General features: G+C 37.9%; 1 protein-coding gene across 16 annotated transcripts in view; it reads left to right on the top strand.

Moving 5' to 3' along the window:
- EYA4 (EYA transcriptional coactivator and phosphatase 4) overlaps positions 1–27,889 on the top strand; it is a 296,342-nt gene that overhangs the window by 53,054 nt on the left and 215,399 nt on the right. For all 16 annotated transcript variants that reach the window (XM_057527915.1, XM_057527914.1, XM_007190887.2 and 13 more), the window contains one exon: positions 10,878–10,976. In XM_057527915.1, the coding sequence (XP_057383898.1) occupies positions 10,944–10,976 (33 nt within the window). In that variant the 5' untranslated portion in view covers positions 10,878–10,943. The remainder of the gene's footprint in view (positions 1–10,877; positions 10,977–27,889) is intronic.

Raw genomic sequence — 27,889 nt, 5'->3', positions numbered from 1 at the left:
TATATATCTTGGATATTTTATTTAAAGAAACTCATTGTATTTTTCTTTTTCATGACAATGAAAAAATATTAAGGCATTAAAACCTAAGTTGGATTGTCTATATTCAGGCCACAGCAGTGTCTATGAGAAGCATCTGAAGCTTCTTCAGGGCTAATATAGTTTGTTCAAGCGTTTGAACAAGAACTTGGTGGAAGCCCCAGGTAGCTCTGGAGCAGGGTAATGACCAGGAGAAACCACAACAGCCATCAAAAGTACAGAAAGACCAGCGTCCGCATCTTTATAACCGGTGTCTTTATATTTGTTTTAATCAGGAGGGGGCCGATTATTCTGCTCCTCTCTCATCTTCCTGAGTTTCAAGTCTCATATTTTAAATTCCTATTCATTGTGATCTTTTTCATACTCATTTAACCAGTATGTTCCCAAGTTTTCTTCACCCGCTTCATTTTTTTTTTTTTTCTCCTCCACCCTTTGTCATATTAAAAAAGCAAATAGTATTTCTCTGGGTCAGACCTCACTTCTCCTTGATGGAACAGCTGGGGCCACAGGTAGCTTCAAATCAGCAAAATATTGCATCTTCCCCCTGCACAGCACCCTATAACAGAGAATCCAAAGGACAGAGGGATGCCATCTGTCCTTCACCTTTTCTCCAGAGAGTTCACTTAACACATTTTTGGTTGGTTTGTTTTCTTGTCCTTTTCTTGCAGCGCTGAGACTTACAACTCAGACTTGGCTCTGGCTTTATGGCTCACCAGCTCTTCCCATGGAAGAGTTCTTTCCCAAGACAGTCCTGAGGCCCAAGAGCACTTGGAGCCCTGGGAACCAAAGCCGTAGATTCTACAAACAGGCTCAGCTATGGCCAAGTCCTAGGCAAACCAACCTTCCTGCAGTTTATACATTAGTCTTTTTTTTCTTCTTTAATTTTTCCAGAGAAAAATTCAGTCTTAAACAAACCAGCAAACAAACAAAACCCCTAGGGCCTTTCTCAAAGGAGCATTCTTACAGCTTTGAAAATTTATTGTTATTAATTTCCATTTCAGCTAGTTTGATTTCCTTTCCATTTTTTGTCTGGGTATGAATGTAATATTTGTTATACATTAATGCTGATCTGTATTGATTTAATGTCAATTTATAATTTAAAATAATGATGTACTATGACCTACTTCATATCTACCTTCTGTTTAATACATTTCCTATGCAGTTATGCTTTTGTGGCTGACTGAATTCCTCCCTAATTCCCGTTGGGAAACAAAGACTTTTTAAATTAAAGATGTGGTCTTATTAACTAGGGGTACTTAACTTGAAGAAAAAAAGATTTAGGGGTGACATGAATGATAGCACTCTCTTAATATCTAATAGCCTGTTATACATATGAAAGCAGGATTCAGTTTCTGCTTTGTGGTTCTGGTGGGCAGACCAGAGTAGAAGTTCTGAAAGGTAGATTTTTTAAACTAATATATAAGGAAGAATTGACAGAAGGAAAGAGAAGTAGATGGTTCTATTCAATGGAGCTAGGAAGCCTTAAGTATTGTACCTATAAACTCATATGATCAGTCTATTAAACCCTACTTACTTCTATACTCCTCATGATCCCAAGACAAAGAAATAAGGTGCTATGGATTTCATTCATATTCTCTCTTTCTTTCTTTCTAAGTTTACCCTTAAAGTCAAAACATATTGCAGGGAAGCAAAACATGGAATTGAACAGCAACACCAAATATATTTGAGATATTATTTTATGAATTCTTTCAGCTTTAGCCTTTAGGAAATTCTTTGGATTTCTAGAAGCTATAATGGCAGATTTTGTAAATGTGATCCTACTCTTAATGCAGTTACAAAGTCAGTGGATGCTTTTATACTCCAATGCTATAGGGAGATTTATTGAGGGAAAAGAAGGTATTCAAACTTTCTTAGATGCCTCAATTAAAAAATCTAGATGAATAAAATTCTCCTTAGGTGTCCCAAGTTTTAGGAAGGCAAATAGCATTATATTTAATTAAATTCTTCACTATTATTCACTATAGACACAATTCAAGCATGTAACTTGTCTTTCAGTAAGTCAAAGTTACTGCTATATTTTATATCTCTCATGTTTACTTTGTTATACATTGGATCCTCTACCCTTAAAATGAAAAGTAGGACTTTCAGGTGTCCTGAAAGGACAAGGACTCACGTATAGACTTGTTTTATTCCAAAAGTCTTTACTAGGAATCACTAAATTTATATTTCCTCCAGCAAGCCATTTTTTAGACTTCTAGGGTTTCAGGAGCTGAATAGTAAACTTAGAAGATGTATTCTTCAATTCTTTTAAATTTGCAACACATTTTTCTCAAGAAGTGTGTAAATGCAGCAGATGTGTGTTCAGCAATGCATGTGGTACTATATTCTTCATCAGAAAGGGTTCCTAGATATGGAAGAGAGGTTTATGGCTGAGAAAAAATCAGACTGTTTATAAAGAAGGGCTCAGATAGTTTTTTTCTGCCAGGCTACAGGAGAGCCAGTTAGATGAACTATTACAGTGCCTACAGAAAGAGTCAGTGTGATGTGTAGTTTGGGAGGAGCAACAGGGGCAACAAGTGAAAAGGAAAGTAGGTTTACAGAGTCAGTCTGAGTTTGTAGGTGTAACAAAAGTTGCCCAAGCTCAGAATTCTTTTAGACATTTCTCTGAGACCAGCTGGTTACAACTGCGTCTATGTTTTCTAAGTTGACTAGCCAACCATCAACAGTTAGCAGACACAAACAAAATAGAAAACCTTGGCTGGCCCTTATTGTCAAAAACCAAGTGATGGTAATTTATAATTCCATGAAGATTACTGCTATCAAATGCACCTATCACTAAGGACCCAAATGACTATCATGAAATTCAGCTTGTTATAATTTTTTAGCATGATAAATTAACCACATTATTTTTAAACATTTTGTGTTGAATGGACCATTTTGCAAAGTCCATGCCCTATCTCTGTAAACAGTTCAAAAATAGCTCAGCATCTACTTTGTAGCTTGGCTTCATTTAAGGCGATTGAAGTCAGGCATTACTGTTCACCCAGATCTGTTTCTTGGACACCTTTGCTGTTTTCCTTTTGTATAAGCAGGGACAAGAGTCATGTGCATGGTCACAGAATGCCCATCTTACCTCTCTGAACAGATGGCCATAGAATTGGAGCTAGGTGTTCTTTGTGCTGTTGGCTTCCCTCTCTGGCGTGCTGCCTGAGCAGTTGAAACCAGCCGGTGCCTGACCCAGCTTTACAGACCCATTAATGAAATTTGTAGGGAAATGATGGGATCTTGGTGCAGAGGATGTGAAAGCAATGCCCTTATTGACGGTTGATCCCAGCTATAATATCTCAAGAATGTAATGGGAATATAAGTTGTTAGACTTCTTCTACAATTGCAGTTTTATGTGAGACAATATGCTTAGTAAAGGAGAGAATTTAATTGAAGATTATGAGGATCGTTCATGGAATCCAAGGAAGAATTGAACAACGAAGCAGCAGGAAGAGCAAGAGAGACAGTGAGGCTTCAGGAGTAACAGGATCCAGGGACTTCAATTCCGCCAGGACTTTCTTGCCGTCTCCCGCGTTTGATTCTCTTTCTGGGTCAGCTCCTTTCTGTCTCTCCCTAGCAGATCAGCTTTTTACTCGTGGCAGTAAAGAGCTCTCAAGTTCTATATCCTAGAGATTTTACCACTGAAGGAGGACTAGCCTGGTACTTTCCCAGGCCCACATCCTAAGCCATTGGAAAAGATTGTGACGAGTCATTAGACTGAGGTAATTTGGTGTCACTCGGAAAGCCCTGGGGGACCTAGTGTGTTATAAGCTGAATATGGGTCAGTGTGATAGGTGTATATATAACCCCATGCAAGCAAGCCTTAATTTGGTACACAAATGTTTTTGAAAATTAACTTGCAGTTTGATAATCTGCAAGTCAAACAATAGGTTAGCTGTTCTGAATGATGGAATACAATGGAGTGACACCTCCCTTGGCCCAGGAAACTCTGCACGTGTAATAAATCCTCCAAAGCTCCCACCTGGGTTAAAAGGGGGCTGTGCCAGAGGTTACGGATGGAACTATCCACACACCTCTGTCCCCGTTGCAGAGTCTGCACAGGGGCTAGAACAAGAGTTTGGATGGCCTGCAATCTTTACATCTTTCCCTAGGAATATACTAGACATTTGGAACATGGGTGGGGGAATGTAGTCCCTTTCCCCCTTTTTTCTTTGCACTGCAGCAAGAAGCAAACATAGCCTCTCCTGTGTAAGCACCCTCACCGGAGACTCCCGGTGGAAGTCCTAGTCTTTGGCTGCAGGGCAGAGTGATGGTAGCGAAGAGTGAGGGGATGGTGAGGACAGTGGAATAAGGCCTCGACCACAGGGAGAAGGAAGGTGGAGGTCTTCCTCAGAACTCCCACTTTGGTCCATGGTCCCAGGCAGCAAAAGCATCTGACTTCTGATTACTTGTTGTGGGGCATTTTGGCAGAGAGATGTACTGCCATAGCTGCAGGTAGGACCAATGAAAGGATTTCTGGTTTATCCCAAGGAAGGGGTATACCTCTGAATTGTTTTAAGAGAATAAAATCATATCTTTATTTTAAAACTATCACTCTGGGCTTCCCTGGTGGCGCAGTGGTTGAGAATCTGCCTGCTCAATGCAGGGGACACGGGTTCGAGCCCTGGTCTGGGAAGATCCCACATGCCGCGGAGCAACTAAGCCCGTGAGCCACAATTACTGAGCCTGTGCGTCTGGAGCCTGTGCTCCGCAACAAGAGAGGCCGCGACGGTGAGAGGCCCGCGCACCGCGATGAAGAGTGGCCCCCGCTCGCCACAACTAGAGAAAGCCCTCGCACAGAAACGAAGACCCAACACAGCCAAAAATAAAAAAAAATAAAAAAAAAAAAAAAGACTATCACTCTGACTGCACTGTGAAAAAATGAGGTTCAGGGAACAAGACTAGGGGACCCTTTGGAGGGCGCTGCTCCAGTCCAGGGATGGCGAGGGTTTGCACTACTATGGTAGCAGTAAGGAGAGAAACATGGAGAGATTGGAGTGAACTCTATGAGGTATTAATAGGTAATTTATTGAATGTGGAGAGTAGTGGGTAAGGAGTGGATGACAAAGCCCAGGTGTTCCGCTTTAAAGACCAGTGGACGGCCTTGCGACATGTGCACGTAATCCAGAGGTGTAGTTTTTGGTGGTACAGCTTCTGTCTTCATCCCATGCCAGCCCTGGAATAGAGAGCACCACCCACTCCCCCTTCAGTTTAGCGTTTATTCAGCCAGGGTAAAGCATGCCTGGACAATCTAATTTTTACTGAGGGTTTGCTTAGAAAGACACAGGATTAGGGTTACATCACACAGGCTCCCCAAACTCCTCCGACTTCGTTCAACATCTTCTCTTTCTTGAAGGCACAGGGTCCTTTGCTGTGTCTACCACCTGGATCAAGCCTAAGTACCTCATGCCATTTCTGAGAATTGTTTTTAACATTTTTGATGTATAGATCTCATTAACTATTTAAATTGAAGAATTGTTGATTATTTTATTCTGATATTCTAAGAGACAGGAGTTTCCACCTCATGTCTAGAGCAGGGTTCAAGAAAAGGATATGACCAATTTTCTGTGTATTGAAAACCTAACTTCAGAAGAAATCATCTAACACAGAATGGGTGAGGTCGCTATTATTCCTGTTTGAAATTCACCTTTTCTGGGGGAATGGTTTTGAAGTAGAGCGGGGAACTAGATTATTGCCTCATAAAACGGCATGAGGTTACTGTTATACCTTAATTTTCTATCTTTATTAAGAGGTAATACTTCTCTTACTTGATTCGAAGAGGGTTCTTGTCTTTTTCTCATATACTTGTGAAAACTAAATGTTAAAGGATTTAGCATAACAACCATTGCTAAATTATGATGTAAAATAATACTGTGTCTGCAATTAGCCCAGGTAGTTTTACTTGGTTCAATAATATAAAACCACCGGGCTCATAATATTTTAGTACTTTAGTGTGTTTGGCAAAGAAAGAAATTCATGTTACAGTAAAACAGTTAAACTAAATAACAATTAATCTCAATTTTAAGGAATTATAAAGCAAAGTATTATGTTATAACATGGAACATTGATGCAAATAGCTCCCCAACTGGAACATTAAATAGATTCTGAACCAGTGGTTAACAGAAAAAGGCTAGTTTTTGCTGAATTCTCTTATGCTTGAACATCTTTCTTGAAGACTTAATTTTTAATTTCACTTGAAATTTCACCAGTGCCCTGAGATGGTGGCCCTTCTGGAAGAGGATCCCTTCTTTCCTAATGATCAGTATCCTTAATTTACTCCTTGTGTATTCTTTCTGGAAATATTACATTTAAACCTTGATCACATCTTAATAATCATTTTAGTGTGATAACTGTACATGTGATGTGGGTTGAATTGTGTCCCCCGAAAGATATGTTTAAGTTCTAACCCTCTTCCCTGTGAATGTGACCTTATTTGGAAATAGGGTCTTTGCAGATGTAATGGAGTTAAGATGAGGTTTTACTAGATTAGAGTGGGTGCTAATCCAGTGACTGGTGTACCTGTAAGAGCCGGGAAATTTGGACACAGGGACGCACACACAGAAGAAGGCCCTGTGAAGAGATAGGCGGGGACAATATTGTGTGACAATGGAAGCAGCATCGGAGGGACGCATCTACAAGCCAGGCGATGCCAAGGATTGTTACAAACACCAGAAAATATGAAGAGACAAAGAATGATTCTTTTCTAGAGCCTCCAGAGAGGGCGTGGACCTGCCAGCATGTTAATTTAGGACTTCTTGCTGTCAAAACTATGACAGAATAAAATTCTATTGTTTAAGCCTCCCAGTCTGTAGTACTTTTTTTACAGCAAACTTAGGAAACTAAAATAGCATGCTATGTTGTAAGTAAATAATAGGTTACATTGGTATTAATAGTCATGTTATTGTATGTATATTTTATTGCTAGGTCAGGTGAATAGGAAAATACCTGGTGGACTAATCTCAACATTAAATTTTCTGAAAAATTACAAGACTCTACCTGAAAAATACAGGACAGGTCAACATTTTTCTTAAAATAGCCACATATCTGAGACAGGATTTTCAAAAGTTAAATTATATGGCTGTTTACACTTTTTGTTCACATCATCAAGTACATTATGTATGATTTCATCCACCATTAATTTTGTCATTCATTCAATTAATATTTGTTAACCACCTAATGCTTGCCAGGCACTGAGCAAGGTGCTGTAGATGACACTAGCAAATAGGATAAAGAATACCTGCCCTAAAGAGATTACTCTGGCTTTGAAATTTATTCCATAGGGAAAGCCACAGAGGTCACTTGGAGAAAGTGTCTACTACTTAGAAAATTCACTTTCATTGTTTGCTGTGGTTTTAACTGATCTTGTAAAATCATTTTAGCATCATTTGGTTTTACTTACTCTGTGCTCCTGTATTATGGTGGAAAAAAATAAAATTTTATTTATTGCACAGAAAATAAAATCAACAATAATCAAAGAATGTGAAGCCAAAGATATAATTCTTTATCAAATTATTTTTATTTTTAATGTTTCTTTTTAATCAATATCCAAACACACGCTTAGTTGTACATTACTGTTAGCATAGCTAAAATTTGGTGTTCTGATTTTTTTCACTTAATATACAATCAGTAATTTTTTGCTTTTCCATGTCATTTTTATAATTATACTTTCGATCCTTAAATTATATTATATTAAATTTACTGACCATAATTTGTTTAATCAATGCTCTACAGAGATGAGGCTGCTTCTAGTTTTTATCATGAAGAACACTGTAGTGAATACCTTGTGACTTTTGGAGCGGAATAGTTTACTCCTTAGGAAAGTTATTGGGTAAAAAAGTTTAAGCATATTTTAAAATGCAGTGACAGACTGCTTTCTAAAAATATTAGAAAACTTGACATTATCAGTGGCAGTTGAATGAGGACACCTTTTTCACTGTATCCTTTCCAACACTGGGTGTTAGTAATATTTAAAATGGTTTAGTTATTGAAGATGTATACAGGAATCCAAAATGTATGCTTGTTGCTTAAGTTTACATATTTTGGCAACTGTGAAAGTGAACACTTTTCCAAATGTTTATTTATTATTTACATTTTAAATAATGATCTGTATTTTCGCATCCTTGCTTAAGGGCCTTAAAAGGTCCTTAACCTTTTCCTTACCAATTTCTTTGTTCTCAAGGTCACAAAGTTTATAATATTTATTGAAGATATTTTTCATAATCTGTTGTGTCCTTTCAGTTTTGGGTCTGTTTTTTTCTATTCAGAAATACAAATTTTTTGTTTTGTTTTTACATAGCTGAATATAGTGTCCCTTCCCTTTGTACTATGGTACAGTGTTTTTACCATTCATCTTACCCATCTATTAGAATGAAAAGGAACATCAGATTCTCCTCTTCAGGAGGGTATTTGGCTAATTTGTTTTCCAGGTAGTGAGGAGAAAATAGCGTGATGGATCATCCATCAAAAGGAGATGATCCATCAAGATTCTCTCCTGGAGGAGAGAGGAAGGGCTCATGCTGGTAGGTGTTGAGTCTTAGCAGGTCAGCATCAATTAGACTGGTGGCCATACATCCTAAGGTGTGCACCATATCCAAGGTGAGGCTGAGCCAAGGAGGTCCTGGTCACCAGGGGAGGGGACAGTGTGCAGGGCCAAGGATCAGGAGGTCTGCTAGGATAGGAGGAGCAAGCAAGAGATCAGCAGGAAGCAGGAACAGAGAGAGAGACCCAGATGTGGTATGAGGGTCCATAAGGAGGAGATGGGGGAGAATGGGAGAAGAAAGATGGAGGTGTGAGGTAAAAGGAAAAGAGTTGGTCTTTTTCCAGTCACCGTTTCTCAGGTCCACCTCCAACACAAAGAATGACATCTTTAAATCTAGAACTTCTTGCCTACCTATCCTCCTGAATTCAGATGTATACCGCAACACCTTTCAGTGTGCCTTAATATCTACACTTCCCCCTTCCCATCTGAAATGCACTTTAAAATTCTGCTTTTCTTTAAAATGACACTTTTCTGGTTTTGCAGTATTCTCAATCAGTATCTTACTGAGACTATTACATTACATATGTTACCATTACCATTTTATGACTTTTAAAAATTAAAAAATTAAAATTAGAAAAATTTGAGAAAATCAGAAAAAAATTAGAAAAAAATGTTTGATCTGTGTCTCTGTGTTTGTGTATGCATAAAACAATTTACACTTTAAAATGTCTTGTGTTCTAATAAGGAAAGTAACAAGTTTATTGTAGACCATAATGCAAAGCAGAAATTAAAACCATGCCTACCTGGTTGTAGTAGGGAATATGTAAAACTGAGCAAAACGCTTGCATATGTTGAATGTTCAGTAAACTGAATTGGGAACATATTGTTTCTGCAGATTGGAATACTTATTTTCCACTGAAATTATATTCTCAGAAATTTTTGATGTCACCAAATATTCCTTGAAACGTGCATTTAATAATTTATATCTGTGTTTATGCCTATGATGAACACTTTTTTATATAAATCTTTTTTAATCTCTCATATTCTTTTAATTTTATTTTAGAACTAGAATATGAAGGGCTAGAAATGTATCGTTGCTATTTTTTTTTTTTTTTAATTTTATTTTATGGCTGTGTTGGGTCTTCGTTTCTGTGCGAGGGCTTTCTCCAGTTGTGGCAAGCGGGGGCCACTCTTCATCGCGATGCGCGGGCCTCTCACTATCGCGGCCTCTCTTGTTGCGGAGCACAGGCTCCAGACGCGCAGGCTCAGTAGTTGTGGCTCACGGGCCTAGTTGCTCCGCGGCATGTGGGATCTTCCCAGACCAGGACTCGAACCCGTGTGCCCTGCATTGGCAGGCAGATTCTCAACCACTGCGCCACCTGGGAAGCCCTATCGTTGCTATTTTAAAGTGCATTTCATTTATTCGTGAGTCTGAACGTTGTTTTGTGGTGATTGACCATTTTTCTTTAGGGGTGTGTGTGCCTTTCTATTTGGATTGTAAGAGCTCTTTGTATGTTGAGGACATTAGCCCATTGAGTTTGATATTTGCGGAGATACTTCTTTTTATATTTTTATGTATCTTTTAATTGTGATTATTTGTGTGTGGGGGGAACTCAAGGGGGTGTTTGGCTTTTTTGTTTTATATTCCATTGCTTTTATTATATAAGTCTTCTCTATCTGGGAATTAAAAATATATATGCCTATTTTTCTTAGAGTTTTTTTAAACTTCAGTTTGCCTAGAAAATTTTTAATGTATGATATGGAGTAAAGACGAACTTTTTTTTAGTAGTTTACTGACCAGTTGTCCTTCCCACATATTTCTGTAATATATTCTTTAGCATAATAGTCTTATTTTCATTCTCTTTTTAAAATTGGGCGTGCATTTTATAACATTATATGTTTTAGACTGAGTCTGGCGACTAAGACAAATTTTCCTGTAATAGAGAGCTGTCATATTAAAATACACATTATATTTTTTCAATTTTATGTACTTTAGAAAATGAATGGTTAATGCAGACTTTTAATTTTTAATCTGTCAATTGCTTAATGACAGACCTCTCTCAGCAAAATAGCAGACTAGGTGTTTATTACAGCCTGGGTCTCTGAAGCTGTCCTCAGATGTTTTTGCTTATCTGCAGGATGCCTGAGTAGCTGTTTATATATCTCAGTTTTACTATGATGTGATTTTCAAGATCATTATTTCTATTAGATATGGGGATAATGAATTTTGTTCTTTAAAAATAATGCTTCTACATATTAGCAACTATCACGTAAATCAAAGTTTTGGTAATTTTACAAATAATTTCGCAAGATAACTTTTTCATTTTTCCACTTTGTTTTCATCTTTTTGTTTTAGATAGTCCATTTTTGATTGAAGGAAGCTGCTTCTACTTGGGAGTGGCAGGAGAAGTAAGAAAACCACATGGAAGACTCCCAGGATTTAAATGAACAATCAGTAAGTCTTAATTCAATCTCAGCTTTGCTGAAAAATGTTGTGATAAGACTACTCAAAATCATACTAAAAAGAATATATTGTAAAAAGCAAGTTTTTTTTTATTTTTTAGTTGATTTTTAAATTCTCTTTCAAGATCATAAAACAGACCTTTGGAAATGTATACTCTTTCTGATCTATGATATCATATTTTGAGGTCTTCCTTGATTGTCTACTTGTAAAGCCAGTGGTAGAAAGATGAGGGCATTGAAATCATGCCAAGTGTTTCTGACAGTCTCAACAACTTTACACACCTCCTTTGCTGGGTTTTATTCCAGATGTGCTGGGATAGTGCATGTGTTGTTGAATGTCAGAAGCATGAAAGGAGAAGCATATTACTAGGATGCTTATTGTTCATTTCAAGGATGGTGACCACAGTCCTGAAGGGATTTCCTTATTTGCTAAGCTCTTTGCAGAGTGAAGAATGCACAAGATTGGTGGCAACCATTTTAAGATTCGGATTTCTCAAAGGGAAAGGATTTATATGGCCTTTCCTCCTAACTTATTAGTAGTGTCTCCATAACACTAGTTCTTCAGTGTGTGGAACTGGTGTCAGTGGGAGATCTTCCCCCACAATCCCACAGTTCTGCCAACCGCGGCCCAAGCTGTTCTGCCCACAGACAACTAGTGATGTCACAAGTAAGGAGATACGTGTACTTACTACGTGTGTGTTACACAGACTGATGCTAGTCTCCATTAGCTTGTATAAATATGACTTGAACTTAAAGTCTCATGTTTCCATCAGGCAATAGAGGACAGTGTATTGGTGTATAATAATGTGATTCTAGAAACGATTTCTATAACGAGTTCAATTTGAAAATTCAGAATAATGTGTGTTCTGGTGTATACATGGCATTCTAAGTTAATTTATTTTATTTTCTATTAAGTATTTCATTTAGATGAAATGATAATCAAGTTTTTAATTTACAGACAGACATCATGACCATTATCTAATTTCTTTGTATATTATATTATTATTTAATTTCACATGGCATCATTACAGGAAAAATGTAACAAAAAATTACAAAGCCATAAGGCTATTAAAAAATCTGTCAAATAGTAGAGATATTATTCCTCAAAAATGGCTCGACTTTTTACAAAAGTAGACAAAAGGCAGTTGGGAGGCAGGGGCTTCAAGGTAGTTTTTTAAAAATTCTGGTTATCGAATTATAAGTATTGGTAGTATAGACTCTAGCAAAAGGGACGATAGTCAGCATGATGATATGTCGCCCATGCCATTGTATGTTTTTGGATCCCAGTGGCATCAGAGGTCTGTAAGTGTGACCATATATGTACCTGAGTGAATGATGACATTATCTTAGTGGCGATCCTTCATGAGAGGACTACTGTCTATCTGTACTTTGTTCTAACACACTGAGGGTTACTTAAAAGTTTGCATCCATGTGTGCAAGTATGCATGAGTGTGTGTGTGTGTCTGTGTCAGACTGACCAACTGTCCCTGTTTTCCAGAGACCCAGGAATTTCCTGGGACATGGAATTTTCAAAGCTAAAGCAGGTGGAGTCTGTGCAAACAGGGATGGTTGATCCAGTTAATTACCTTAGGGTGTGTATATACTTAAGAACAAGTTTTTGTTTCAATACAGTTAAAAGAGGTTAAAGAGAATATAGTTTTAGGTTTACCGTTAGAGTGAGGTTATTACCCCAAATGCTTCATACCACCTTTTACAAAGTGAAACCCAGCACTTGTAAATCGTATAGAGTTTCCTTCCAGTGATATTTTAGGGCTGTGGAACTCAGTATTTAAAAAAAAATTAAGTTCTCAGTGTTGTTAATGTTCAGCCAGGTTTGAGAATCAGAAGTCTTGAGTGACCTCAGCTCAAACCCAGCTGCTGAATCGGTGGTGAGAATGGGAGAGATTTTGAGAGAAGGAAAGAGTGCTCTCCATCCTCCCTTTCTCTTTTCCTTCGCCAACACTGAACTCTCCATCTGAGGGTTATGAGCCCGTCAGAGTCAAATTGACAGCTCCTGATCCATGGAGTGGTTTGATAGGCCATCAAGAGTGGGCGCTTCTGCTTTAAACCACAGGAAACTTGAAGTTTGCGTCAAGTGTTCATGGCTTAATTGCTTTGGTTTTTATAAACATCATAAAGCCTTCTTCTTCAGCATTCTTGGACTTATAAGAACATACAGGCTCATCTGTTCATCTTGTCCATGTGCAAAGGGACGCTTGAGCCTATTAAGTCCCAAGTCAGAGTTGGGACTTCGCAATGGTCTTCTGACTCCAAGTCCAAAGCTCTCTCCATGCCTTATCGCATTTGAGTTTTCTTATTTGGACTTTCCTCACTATAGAATCGACTCCCATTACATTGAAATGATTCCTATTTGAACGAAATCCTTAAATGACTTTAAATCTTCCAGAGTATATTGATTAATGTCTCAAAGCTTTTTGAAAAATGATACTTAGTGTTTATTAAGATATAGAACAAATAGGGTGAAATTAAAAGAGAGCTCATAATAAGATGAAAGGGAATTTACTTAGATCATAGCTATTTTACTTCAAGAAAGAGTTTTTTTTTTTCTCTAGGCATAGACATAACAATAGGTGCCAGTTTGCGCACTTAATGCACATCTAGCATTTTCTGTATACTCTCTCCCATCCTTACCATATCCTTGCAATGTGTTTGTTATGGTCACCATTTTACAGATAAGGAAACTATGGTTTAGAGAATATTAAGCTCAAACAACTCTTAAGTAGCAGAGATTAGAATTGAACCCACTGTTATCTGGTCCTAAAACCTGTAATGAATGGATTTTGCATGATACAACGTAAGGTAAGGACTTGAGTTGTGAAATCAGACATCTCTGACACTTAAATACCATTGGGAAATTTCTCAAACTCTTCCTCATCTGTAGAGTGGGGAGGATAATAAAAAGATGTTATAAGAAGGACTCAGCACATGCCTTCCTTAGAGTAAAAACTCAATAAATGTTAGCAAATATTACAATAGCCTGATATATTCATATGGTCTTTAATGAGCATGTGTGTTCATTCTTGCATATTGCATATCAGAACTACCTTCTGGCAGACATCCCTGACTGGAAGCACAGAGGTCTATGGACTCAGCAGATGAAAACTGAACTCACCAGCTCTCCTCTCACAATTTTCCCCCCTTTCTCCTCTATTCCACTACTTCCCATCTCAGTGGATGGCATCATGAGCTACTGAGTAAGTTAATTCCGAAAGCAGGTAGTCATCCTTTTCTCCTGCATCTCCATCTCAAAGTCCTATCCATTCTTAATTTTTAATATCTCTCAAAGTTGTTCTCTTATCTCTATATCCTTATTTTGGATCTTTATTTTTATCTCTTAACTGTCTTTTTCTGTTTTGTTTCTAGAGTGGCCTTCCTAATTTACATACCTAATCCCATCATTATTCTACTTAATATCCTTCACAGGCCTTTTCTTGCCTTCAAGAGAAAATCCCAAGTGTGTAGTAAAGCACACAGACTTAATTGCTTGTCTGTATCTCTAGTCTTATTTCTGGCTTCTTTCAGTTCCCTGAATCTTGCAGACTCTGTGGTTTCTATGCATTTGCTAGCACTATAGCCTCTTCCCATATGGGCTTCTTCCCCACCGGAGAACTTGTAAATCTCGAAGACTCACTGAGGGCTTTGCTCCCTCTGAACAAGGCTCTCAGGTTGCCTCCTTCTTCCCCGCGCCATCAGCCACACTGGGTCAGGGGCCTCTACAATGTGCTGCCATACCCTTTGGCATTTACCTCTATCCCAGGACTTACCCCACAGAACTGAAATCTTATCTGTTTATTTGCCTCTCTACTAGATTATAAACTACTTAAGAGTAATAGTGGGTCTTGTTCATCTTGTATCCTTACTTCTTAGCACAATTCTTGCTGACATTCAATAAATGTTTTCTTCAAAAGCTTTTATATACTGTTAGTAAGGTATGTTAATGAACAGCCTGACAAATTTTAGAAAGCCAAAATGTTACTCTCAGAATGGATCACTGACTCATGAGTTCATGTATCACTTAACATTAAAAAAAAAATTGCATATAACATGTAACACTAGTTTAACAGCATGTGATCAAAACAAAGTTTGGTCTTTAATTTTTTTTTTTTTTTTTTTTGCATTATATCTGGATCATTTTTTGCAGTCTGGCTTAGAGAATCTAGGAAATTTTAAGAGGTAAGCAATTAAACTAAGATTTAACTTTCATATTTGTCTGAAGTTCTTTATTAGAACTTCATAATTATTTAGAAGCAGTTTGTTATATCCAATTATAGCTTGCTACAGTTTTTAAGGAAATATTGCTCTTGTTAATAAATATGAATCTAGATTATACAAAACAGTATTTATACTGATAATCAGAAGTTCGTTTGATACTCTGAAATATATTATATTCCTTGTATTCAAATAAAGACTGAGCAATATTTATGTTTTTATAGCTTCTATAGTATCTTTATACACTGAGGTATTTTATTTTATTTTATTTTATTTTTATTTTATTTTTTAAATTTATTTATTTATTTATTTATGGCTGTGTTGGGTCTTCGTTTCTGTGCAAGGGCTTTCTCTAGTCGCGGCAAGCGGGGGCCACTCTTCATCGCGGTGCACGGGCCTCTCACTATCGCGGCCTCTCGTTGCGGAGCACAGGCTCCAGATGCGCAGGCTCAGTAATTGTGGCTCACGGGCCCAGTTGCTCCGCGGCACGTGGGATCTTCCCAGACCAGGGCTCGAACCCGTGTCCCCTGCATTGGCAGGCAGATTCTCAACCACTGCGCCACCAGGGAAGCCCCACTGAGGTATTTTAAAGTCTTATTTCGGTGGTGCTAAAGATTCCCACAGATTTTTTCTGGTCTGATTCATTCATATCAAAGTGAGAGGGAGTCTGGCCTAAATTAATCGTCGAGCTAGAAGGTTTGAAAAAATATGTTGTTTGTTAATTTTATGTAGTATATGTTATACAATAAAATATTAGTGGCTACTAGGTAAAATGAGTTACAGTTTATGGTACAGTTGCATTCCCTAATATTAAAACATTAAGGGCCTGAATTTTCCTACTTATGTAAAACACTGTTACTGAATCAGTTAATTTATATTACTGATGACATATTTCAACTAATGATGTCTAAATTAAGTCACATCCATTGGATACATATTTTACATCGTATATTTCAGCAGTATTTTTAGAAGTTCATATATATGTAGATATTAATAGTATTTATTTTCTTGCATCAAACCTGCTAATTTAATAATGCGTATTAAAATTCTAGTTAGTTTAATAAATTAATCTCTTTCCTGTCTCTTTTTCACCCCTGGAATACCAAATGATTTTAGATTATTCCTCAGCTGTTTGTTCTTAGAGATTCCATATTATCATTTTTGACTATAGCCACTAGCACATCTTTAAAACCTGAGCTGCTCTCTGAGCCATTTAGACAGTTTTCTAGCTGTTGTATGGAATTGAATATACCATCAAACTTATCATCTAGATGTAGAGCTTAAGAATCACCAACTTCTATCGGTGTTTCAACACTATGTAGAAAAGAATTATTTTTATTAGTTTTAGTTTAAATCACTATTTCATTTTTGATAATGTAGCATTATCAATATCTGGAAATCCTATTACTCTTCTATTGCTTTTTTCTTGGATAGTCTAATTGATTTTAGATCATGCATACAGTGTATTTTATTCAGATCTAACCGAAATCAGGTTATTGCTTTTGAGGCTACAAATCTGGAAGAACTTGTCCTTTTAACTAGTCAAAAGAACCGTATTTACAACATGTATTTTTTATACCACCCAACTGGACAATATACTTCAGAATTCAATGGAATTCTGCTTAAAGCTGAATCAATTTCAGAACTATTGTAACTCCCAATTGCCAATTATGGCTTTGCTTTGCATTTAGATATTAGAGTACCTAAACGGTGAAATTACCAAGTAGATACGTTAAATATATTTTAATTTTTATTAGTCATTGAGACTTGCTCTTTCATTTTAAGCAATTTTCTAACTTTGAATTTCTATAGTTTTGCATGAGCTTATGAAGATTCACAGGAAGATTCCATGAATTATTATCTTCTATGACCTTCTAAAATTATAACTTAATTTAGTAAAACTTTCCAACAAATTTTAGAATACACACACATATGTAAAGAGAGAGAGAAGGAAAGCTCCGTATTATACAGAATACGGGTTGTAATTGCATACCATTTGTCAAGATCTAGAGCGTAAATATTAGACTTTTCTTCTGTCAACTCCGATCAGTTTGTGGCAACTATGTGGAGAAGAACCCTAAAGCTACCTCCTGGCTCATTGGAAGAGTAACATTATCAGTAGAGTGCAATCTGCCATGAACTTGGTAGGGAGGAGGGGTGGCACCAAAGCTCATACTTGCTGATACTGAGCTGGGTAGTTATCCAGCTTTGAGCACTTTGTTTGCATAGTATAGGTGCAAATAAGAGCGATGATATCTTTGGGTACCAGAAGTCTCTTATCTAAATTTACAACTTACATATGGTATATTGATTGTCCAGTAATTCTACCTTAGGAATTAAAATAAAAATAACTATTTATGATAGAAATACAATCTGTTTTTTTCATGCTTCAATAATTTTGAGAAGTGGGAAAATTAATGTAACGTAACTTTTGCTATAAGGTATATGCAAAATGGAAAACATTCACTAATGAAAACAGCTTGCATTCACTGATAGCTGTCCCGCTAAGTACTTTGTGTGACTCATCTCATTAAACCACACAACAGCCCCATGTGGCAGCCTCCGTCATAACCCTGACTGACAGAAGAGCACGCTGATGCTGAGCTTAGAGATCACATTCAAGGTTGTGACCGCTAGAAAGCTGTGCTGATGGAGTGTGAGCTCGCCAAGTCTTATTCCAGAATCCATGCTGCTGCACACATTATCTTGCCTGCTTTCATCAACTTAAATCGTTTTCAGACCCTTCAATACATTTGGTATCTTAAATTATGGATTGAAACTCAACTTGATCTTAACTTATTTAAACAAAGAGCAAAAGTTTTAAATATTGTGGAGAGAAATGTAAGTTATTCCACTACGATTACAAATCAATTGCACAATTGTCGTCACTAAATCTTCAGAACAGGGAGCGGTAAGATAGAAGAGTATATGAAACTTGATGATAATTCAACAAACGCAATTAAACCAATAAAAATTTCTCACCCTCTGTCAGGAAATTTGTTAAACTAAGGATTAAAAGATGAGTATATTACAGTTTCTGTCCTGCCCAAACTTTTAGTTTAATATATGATTGTAAGATGTTCTAGAGTTATTTTAAAATGAGATTTGGGCAGTAGCTACTAATTTATTCAGTGAATATTTGTGAGGAACTGCTATATTTGGAGCATAGTTTTAGATGGTGGAAATACTTGGTGGACAAAATAGACAAATATTATTCTCATGGAGCTTATTATATTCTAGTTGGGAGAGATGAACAGGAAACCAGTATTATATACTAGAAAGTAACAGTGCGGCCAGAAAAACCAAATAAAGCAGGGAGGAGGATGGGAAGTTCTGGAGCTAAGATGTACAGGTGGAGCAAGTTGCAGTTTTGGGAGAGTAGTCAGGAGGATCTCACTGAGAAGATGGCATCGTGCAAAGATGCCATTTGAAGAAGCCATGTGGGTATCTGGGGAAAGTGGATTTTGGTTAGAAGGAACAGCAACTGTGAAAAAAGTGAGATGGTACCATGTCTGGTACAGTCAAGGAATAAAAAGGAGGCCAGTGGTGGAGAAATCAAGGGGGAGATAAGGAAGTGATAAGAATGGGAGTGTGGAGGTGAGGAGTACAGATTGTGTAGAGGTCTTTAGGCCACTGTAAGAGATTGAGCTTTGCTCTGAGTGACATGTGAAGCTATTCGAGGGTTTTAAGCTTAGGGATGACATGATGGGACTTAAGTTTTTAAAAGATCATCCTGTATGCTATGTTGAAAATGGACCATATGAGGTCAAGAGTAGAAACTTGGCTATTCTAAGTATCCAGGTGTGAAATGGACAAGATAGCAGTAGAAATGGTGAGAAATGGCTGGGTTCAGGATATGGTTTGAATGTAGAGCAAAGATGACTTGCTGATGGATTAGATGTGGATTGTGAGAGAAAGAAAGAAAGACCTTGACTTCCAGGTCTTTGTCCTGAGCAGTGGGAAGGATGGAGTTGGGCATTTACTGAGATGGAATGAGTTAGAAGGAACAGGTTGAGGGTGGAGATCAGGAGTTCAATTTTAGACATGGTAACAGACATTGCCGTGTTTTCACCAACCCCGTTTCATACTTCTCTTTTCTGGTGCACCCGGGACTACACTTCCTAGCCTCCTTACATTTAGACAGGACGATATAGCTAGTTTAGGGGAAGTGATGTTTGCATTATTTCCAGGCTGAGCCAGTGAGAAGCCTGTGCATGAGTCTTTAGTCTCTATGTTTGCCTAGTGTGGAGAATGAGGAGGAGGGTTGCAGGTAAAGATGGCAGAGCTCCAAGATGGAGGAAGATTGAATTGCTGAGACCCTGAATGGAGGACAGCTTCCCAGGAGACTATTAAGTAACTGAGTTAATAGGGACATAATAAGTTTTACCTGATATTTGAAAAATGAGTGGAAATGTTGGGGGAGTCAGTTAGTTGTAACCATGTGGAACCCAGGAGAGAAGGTTGGACTTGAAATACATTTGGGAGGCTTCAGTGTATTGATGGTATTTAAAGAACTATTATTGGTTGAGATCACCAAGAGATGAAGTCTAGATAGAGACAAATTGAAAGGACTGAGCTCTGGGGCATTCAAATTTAGAGGTTAAAGAGATGACAGTTTACATAAGACAGCGTCTTTGTCCTGCTACCATAACACCTGAGGTATGCCGCAGCTAGTATACGTTGCCAAAGTCAGTGAATTCTCCTTTGATGTGCTTTCTTTCAAATTTCCTAACGATCATATATTATGCCTGAGTTACTGGTTACTGGGTTTACCCCTCTCGAGAGAAAAAGCCAGCATACAGCCGTATAGGTATTCAAACATTACTCACTTCTTTGCATTTTCTGTCAAAGTAACAAAAAGCCATAAATATTTAGAAGAAAATAGTCAACAAATATTACTTTCTTATTGCTGTGTTTGTAGATATGATGTTTCTATGCATCCCAGCTTAGCAAAGAATTGATCTACATCAGGGATACTCAGCTTCAGCATTACTGACGTTCGGGTGGGGTAATTCTTTGTAGTGGGGGGCTATCCTGTGCACTGGACGATGTTTAGAAGCATTTCTGGTATCTACCCATGAGATGTCAGTAGTACCTTCTTCCCCTCCTCCCCCACTCTCTTTCTTTAGTGACAGTCAATCAAAAATGTCCCTAGCCATGGACAGATGTCTTCTGGGGGGAGGCAAGCATCATTGATCTATATTATGTCTACTTTCAATGAGTTATTTGTTTATATATTTATTCCCTGCGAAATATTTGAGGAAGTTTACCTGAACATTAATATAATATGCTATATTAAATTATTGAGGGAACTGGGATGAAAAGACAAACACATGAACAGAACCTAAGCAAGAAAGCAAAACAACATTGCCAAGTTAACAGTATAGAATAATAAGTACTATGCTATCAGCAGGGAAAATCTGTTCAACAAAGGTCAAGAAAGGCATTCTAGATAGGCTAGGTCATACGTTAACTTGATCTTTAAAGAAAAGATGGAACTGTATGGGCACAATAGGACCTATCCTGGCCTGGTGAATAGCGGGAATGAAAACTCAAAAGTGCAAAATATAAGGCAGTAAAGCCTGCCCAGTAACTGTAGATGGATTAGAATGACTGAATGAGAAGCTTTGTGGAGATGAAGATGTAGAGTGGTGGGGACTCTGGCTGAGAAGTCCTGAGACCAGACTGAAAGGGTCTTTGAAGCCAAGTTTCGGTATTTACATGGTGTTTGGTTACCAGCATGATGCTTGTCATGACATGAAGTGTAGAGATGTATAAGATGCTGCCCTATCTTTGGACCTTTATCTTGGACGTAATGGAAAGTCCCATAATTTTTGAGCAAGAGAATAGCATTTTAAAAATGTTGTTTTAGGAAAATTAACCAGATGGTAGGAAGATTAGTGAAGGTGTGCAACTTGGCACGGAGGATAGTTTAAGCGCCCTTGAAGCAGTTTATGTGTGAGCTGAAAAGGGCTTAAACCAGGGGCAGGAAACTTTTTTTGGCAAAAGTCAAGACAGTAAATAATTTTGGCTTTTGCCATGTAGTCTCTGTACAACTCCTCACCTCTGCTGGTGGGGTGTGAGAGCAGCCATAGGTAACGCATACGTGAGTGGGCATGGCTGTGTTCTAATAAAACATTTTTTTACATAAACAGGTGGCAGGCTGTGGACCACACGTGGCCAACGCCTGGCCTAAATGTGTGACAGTGGAAAGAAAGCTAGGAAAGAATCAATGTAAAGAACTTGAAGCTTTACTGAACTTGGGTAACTAACCAACAGGGTTAATGGGAGGAAGGTGCATGGTAGATATGGAGAAGGAAAAGGCAAGGATTATCCTGGAGTTTCAAGCTTAAGGGTACCAGTAAGAGTTCAGGACCACGTGTCAGTGACTTCAGTAATCAGAGAGATGTGTTTGAATTTAGAACTTTGGAGAACACGTCAAACTAGCAACTGGTAAAGCTCTGTGGTGCCGTGGAGGAGATGTCTAGGCTGGTCACATAGAGCAGAACAGTACTTTTTAAGATGCTGTATATAAGGGGAAATTATAGCTGGCAAAAGGGCAGGAGGATGAGGATACACTTAGAAGAATACCATGTTCATGAAGTGGAAGGAGGAAGATGGATCAGGAGAGACTGAGATAGGGAAAAGAAAGGAAGGTCAGGGTAATACTGTCTTCAGAGCCAGTGTCCAAGAATAACTTTCAGGAGGAATTGGTCATCGCTTTCTGACATTTCAAGAAGGCAAGCAGAATGGGGGCTAAGAAGAAGGCTATTTCATTCGTTGATTAGAAGGCCATTGGTGGCCCCTCAGGACACAGTCCTTTTAGAGTTCAACACAGAGGTTGAACACAGAAAAGATGTAGAGACATCTCAGAGGTTCAACGCAGAAAAGATGATGAGGAAGTAAGAGGAAGTTTGTATGTTGGAAGAAGAGAAACAGATGAGTGTTTGAAGGGAGCACCTTTTTCAAACAAGGGGAAGCTTGTGTGTGGTTGGTGACAGGGGGGAAAAGGAGTCCCGTGGAGAATTGACTCAAGTTGTCACAGAGGGAGGAGGGGTCAGCGGAGGTCAGAATGGAGAAGGTAACGGTGGGATGAGGGAGGGATCCACCGTCTGACTGAAAATGTTAGAGAATGCCCGTATCCTTGGATATTCTAAGGTGCTCTCCCTGGATGACATTCTTTTTTATTTAGTTCCATAGGAGGGAAGTACGAGGTCAGGAAGTGAATGGAAGCATGGTAGGATTAAATGCTTAGGTAGTATGATTAGGATTAAATGCTTAAGAAGATCAGCAATAGGCATTATTTTAAAAAATGGAAGGAGATCTCCTAGAACTCAATATTGTGAGACATTTTCAGTTTTCTTTTAGCAAAGTAGGTCACACTGATTAGGACTTAAGGCTGTGTGTTAGCCTGGAAAGTTTATTTATTTATTTATTTATTTATTTATTTATTTATTTATTGCATCAAAACCATTAGGAAGAGACAAGAGAAAAATAAACACTTTTGTGGTCAATGAAAATGCCTCTCATCTTTGGAAGAAACTGCTTTCTCTGTTTTCTTTGGATATCAGTACATCTAACAAAAAGAAGAGCCTTTTTATTTAGATGGGATTGTGTCAAAGTAGACAATAGAGTCGGACTGAGAAAATACTCGCCTCAAAGTACGTGGAATCCTATTATTTCATATCTTCTTGGACGGAGGACTGATTTCTCTGCTCAGACTGCTTTAGGATGCAAATACCCTTGTTAGTGTTCACATGGGAAGAAGTTCACGTTCAATCTCTTGGCGGGAGCCAGCATGGCAGGGTGGAGAAAGGTCTTCCAAAAAAGTAAAAGAGAGTTCAAAAAGAAGGGACAGACATTGCCTGTTTCGTTTAACTTTTACTGGTTTCCCCAAACTGCTGTGGACGACACCTGTGGACAGCGGATTATACCTAGACTGTGAGCCCCAGATGCTCACAGCTAACATTTATGCAGTCCTCACGTGGGCTTTCTGAATGCTTTGTGTATATCAGCTCGTTTAATTCTCACAACAGCTTGATGAGGCGGGCACTATTATTATCCCCCAGTTTATAGATGAGGGGGCCACCCAGCTAGTGGGTGAGGGAGCAGGATTTTAACCGAGGCAGTCTGGCTCCAATATTAACTGCTAGGCGAGTCCCCGGGGAAAATGCGCTCTTGATTTTGCAGTCCTCCACCCTGACATGTGTCTTCAACCACAGTGGCAGCAACAATGACACTGAAATGTTTTGAGTGTTCATACTGAAGGAGAAAAAAATTTGATCTGTGTTCATTTCTTTTATATTAACATTTTCTGTAATTCGCAGGTCACACCAGAGATGATGTGAAAGGGGCAGAGGGAGAACTATAAAATAGACGGTTCTTTATTTTTCAGTCTACTGATTAAAAAATGGGCGTAGGTGGAATTTGGAGTCTCTGCTGTTTTTTCTATACCAGGGCCTTTCGGAAGATTCAAAAGCACACTCATGTTTCCTTTATATTAAATGTCTCGCCTAATTTATCTCCTTTTCATATGGCCATGCTTGATACTGAGGGCTAGTGGGCTTGTTTTAGAGGTGGTAGGGAACTTTAGAGATTGCTCTTTCCAAACCCTTTATTTTATAGATGCAAAAATGGAGGCTGGGAGGGCTTAAGCACCTTATCGGGCTAAGGCCATTGCAACAGCACTGTGGTTTTTTTTTCTTTATTTTTTTTGCTTTGTTCTTAATGTTTAAACCCTTTTTAAAAATTTTTTTATTCTACTTATTTATTTTTTATACAGCAGGTTCTTATTAGTCATCAATTTTATACACATCAGTGTATACATGTCAATCCCAATCACCCAATTCATCACACCACCACCCCCACCTCCACTTTCCCCCCTTGGTGTCCATACATTTGTTCTCTACATCTGTGTCTCTACTTCTGCCTTGCAAACCGGTTCATTTGTACCATTTTTCTAGATTCCACATATATATGAGTTATTATACGATATTTGTTTTTCTCTTTCTGACTTACTTCACTCTGTATAACAGTCTCTAAGTCCATCCACATCCCTACAAATGACCCAATTCGGTTCCTTTATATGGCTGAGTAATATTCCATTGTATATATGTACCACATCTTCTTTATCCATTCATCTGTCGATGGGCATTTAGGTTGCTTCCATGTCCTGGCTATTGTAAATAGTGCTGCAGTGAACATTGGCGTGCATGTGTCTTTTTGGATTATGGTTTTCTCTGGGTATATGCCCAGGAGTGGGATTGCTGGGTCATATGGTAATTCTATTCTTAGTTTTTTAAGGAACCTCCATACTATTCTCCGTAGTGGCTGTATCAATTCAGCACTGTGTTTTGAAACAAGATTTTTTTATTCGTTTCAACCTCAGCACTAAAATTTGAATACTTTTGTATACAGATTTTTAACATCTAGAAATTAAAATTAACACACTGAAAACTGCCTTGAATTACTGCTTTATTTAGAGGTTGATAAAATAATTGCATTTGAGCTTATACTGAAGTTGTTGGTAGCTCAGGGTCATTTAAGAACTCTCCAGCAAAGGTGTGAAACACTTTATTTTACGTGTTTGTTTTTCTCCTAGTTATTATTTACTGCTCAATCAGCATTAACAGAAGAAAAATAATTTGGCTGCTAAGTTACTCTAGGATAGGATTTCAGGGGATCTTATTAAAGAGAGATGTAATTTCATCCTCTGGGCCTTTTATATAACAGAGTGCATAATTGGGTTACTTCATTTTGACCCGGAATTAAACAATAGATTAAAGTCTTGCACAGGAAGTTAAAATATTTATTCAACAAAGATTTAAAAGTATATTATGGTTGTTTTTAGGATGTCTTTATACCTTATAGCTTTATACCTTTATTTTAGCTAACTTTTGTCTGAATAGCCCTTGCCTCAAAGTTTTCTGTTTATTTTACAAATCTTATAACACATAGGTATTTGATAACTACTATGTATAATCAGTGATTTTTAAATGCATAACTTTGACAAATTGATATACATTGTATGCTTTTGTATATTGTTTAACTACATATGACCACAGTTTAGTTATGTTACTCAGATATGAAAAGTATAGAGTAGATGTCACAGATCATAACAATGCTTCAAATTTTTTTTTTTTTTAAAGGATTTTCTTATTTATTTATTTATTTATTTATTTATTTATTTATTTATTTTTGGCTGTGTTGGGTCTTCGGTTCGTGCGAGGGCTTTCTCCAGTTGCGGCAAGCGGGGGCCACTCTTCATCGCGGTGCGGGGACCGCTCTTCATCGCGGTGCGCGGGCCTTTCTCTATCGCGGCCCCTCCCGTCGCGGGGCACAGGCTCCAGACGCGCAGGCTCAGCAATTGTGGCTCACGGGCCCAGCTGCTCCGTGGCATGTGGGATCTTCCCAGACCAGGGCTCGAACCCGTGTCCCCTGCATTAGCAGGCAGATTCTCAACCACTGCGCCACCAGGGAAGCCCAATGCTTCAAATATTAATATTAAGGGAAGTAAGTCTGGAAGTCCATAAGTTTAAAGTAAAGAGCCTTTATGACTTCAGTTTTGAGAGCACTTTCATAAGATGAAAGGGACAATGTCAGGGCACTACTAACTGGGGCTGTCTAGCAGTGCAGGTATCCTTCAATGAGACTCTTGTAAAGGTAGTTACCTCTGCTCACTCACCCTGGACTGAAGGCTCCCCCTTTCTTCAATCCTCTGTGATTTGCATAATAATATCCATAATGATTCCTGTTTGGGATGATTGTTTCCATCCTCACTGTGAGATTGTGGACTTCTTATTTTTTTTTTTTTTCCATGAAGCAAGGTTTTTATAGGCTGGGATCCCAGCTAGACTGATACTTTTTTTCCCTCATTTTGTTTGTTTGACACCTTGGATTTTGAAAGTCATTCAAAATAAAAGGACTTGCATATTATCTTAGGAAAATAATTTGTGACTGAAACTCTGTGAAAAATCCTAGGAGGTGTTTAAACGTTTGTTCAGTAACTTGTTATCAATGGTTGGATAAGATGTCTTTCTGGAGTGCTTGTCTGCTAAGTATCTATATGGTGTTTTCTGTAATGGTATCTGCTTACTTTTTGGATGATTCCGACACATTCCGTTGTGCATAAGTTATTCTGCAGAAGTAAATCAGGAATCATTCATGATAATTTCAGGTTACGCATAATTATTTTAGAATGTTAAGTGAATTTGCTAAACTTCAAGGGAGTAAATTTTACACCGAGCGTTTCTGGTTTAATAGGTTTAATATTTTAATGCTAGACTAATTTTTTCCCCTTAGTTTATTTTATTGTTTCTTGCACTGTCATTGGAATTGTATGTACATTATGTCCATTCTTGAGCCCTTAATGTTAAGCTTGAGATGTAAGGGAATTAACTGAAGGTCTTCAGGATATTGGTGTTTGTTACATGAAGATGGATTGAATGTTGTTGGTGGGCTCTTAAGCCGGAAGTTGCTTTGCTGTTAGATTCTATTAGATTGAGTGTATCAACTTTTATGCAAGGAATTGGGAGGAAAAATGTGCTCCCAGTGTCTGATTTTCTCTGTCTTTGGGACAAGTAACAAATTTAGGAATTGATAGAAAAGGAAAATTTTTGTGCTGTTAAAACATTTTTCAGACTTTATAATGTTATTAAATAATATCCTTTGACATCTGGATGTTTATGAAAAAGCTCCTGGAAATTTAAGTATGCCTATTTAATTAGCTTTTTCCTTTTTCTAAATGTTGCCCCTTTGGCATAATCTTTGCATTTTAAAGCTTGACGAGACAGCAGAGACCAAACAGTCCAACTCTATCATTTCATAGATACAATGAAACTATGGACCAGGGAGATTAAAGAGGTTGTCACCCACAGCCAGTGGATGATAGAGGATTCATACCTGGATTTTTGAGTCCCAGGCAGTGTTCTTTACAATCCAAGCATGCTTGGTTTTTTTCATGTCCCAGAGCTTTCACTTTGGACATTTGTTGAAGTTTTGAGTCTAGAGAACTTCCACTGATGGATTTTGAAGTCACACAGGGTAAAGCTTTACTGATAATTTCAGAGTGATTTGAATCCACATGAATCCCTACCATATTCAATTCCCAGTGTTCTGTAACACATTGAAAACCCTTAGCCAGGATTTCTTATCCTCAGTAGAATAAATCTGAGGCTTCTCACACTGAACCCAACCGCAGTGCTCTACTGCACAGAGAATATGAACTAATTTTAATTGTTTCTGAAGAAAATGACATTGGTAAAAATGAAATGATCATAAGAAATGACTAAAGCGTTACAAAGAAAGTTACTATTTCATATTCTGTATTGTCCATGTCAAGATCGATTTTATTAGTGTGTTTTCCTTTCTGTTTTTATTTCTTTGAGATTCAGAAATCAATGGTAGCAGCAGGTTTTCAAACCCTGTGTTCTAGTATATTTTGCAATTACCAATACCTATGTCATACCCCCTCTCTCTTTTTCTTTCAACTGGGTGTAGGTTATTTAACCCTTATTTTAAAGCATATTGTATTATAAACTACCAGAAGTGCTTTTTTATTTTTTTAATTAATTAATTAATTAATTTATTTATTTATTTTTGGCTGTGTTGGGTCTCCGTTGCTGCCCGCGGGCTTCTCACTGCGGTGGCTTCTCTTGTTGCGGAGCACAGGCTCTA

Source organism: Balaenoptera acutorostrata, chromosome 14 (genome assembly GCF_949987535.1).
Source record: "Balaenoptera acutorostrata chromosome 14, mBalAcu1.1, whole genome shotgun sequence".
Taxonomy (NCBI): Eukaryota; Metazoa; Chordata; class Mammalia; order Artiodactyla; family Balaenopteridae; genus Balaenoptera; species Balaenoptera acutorostrata.
Note: the sequence above shows the minus strand (reverse complement) of the source record. Positions and strands in the feature narration are given on the sequence as shown.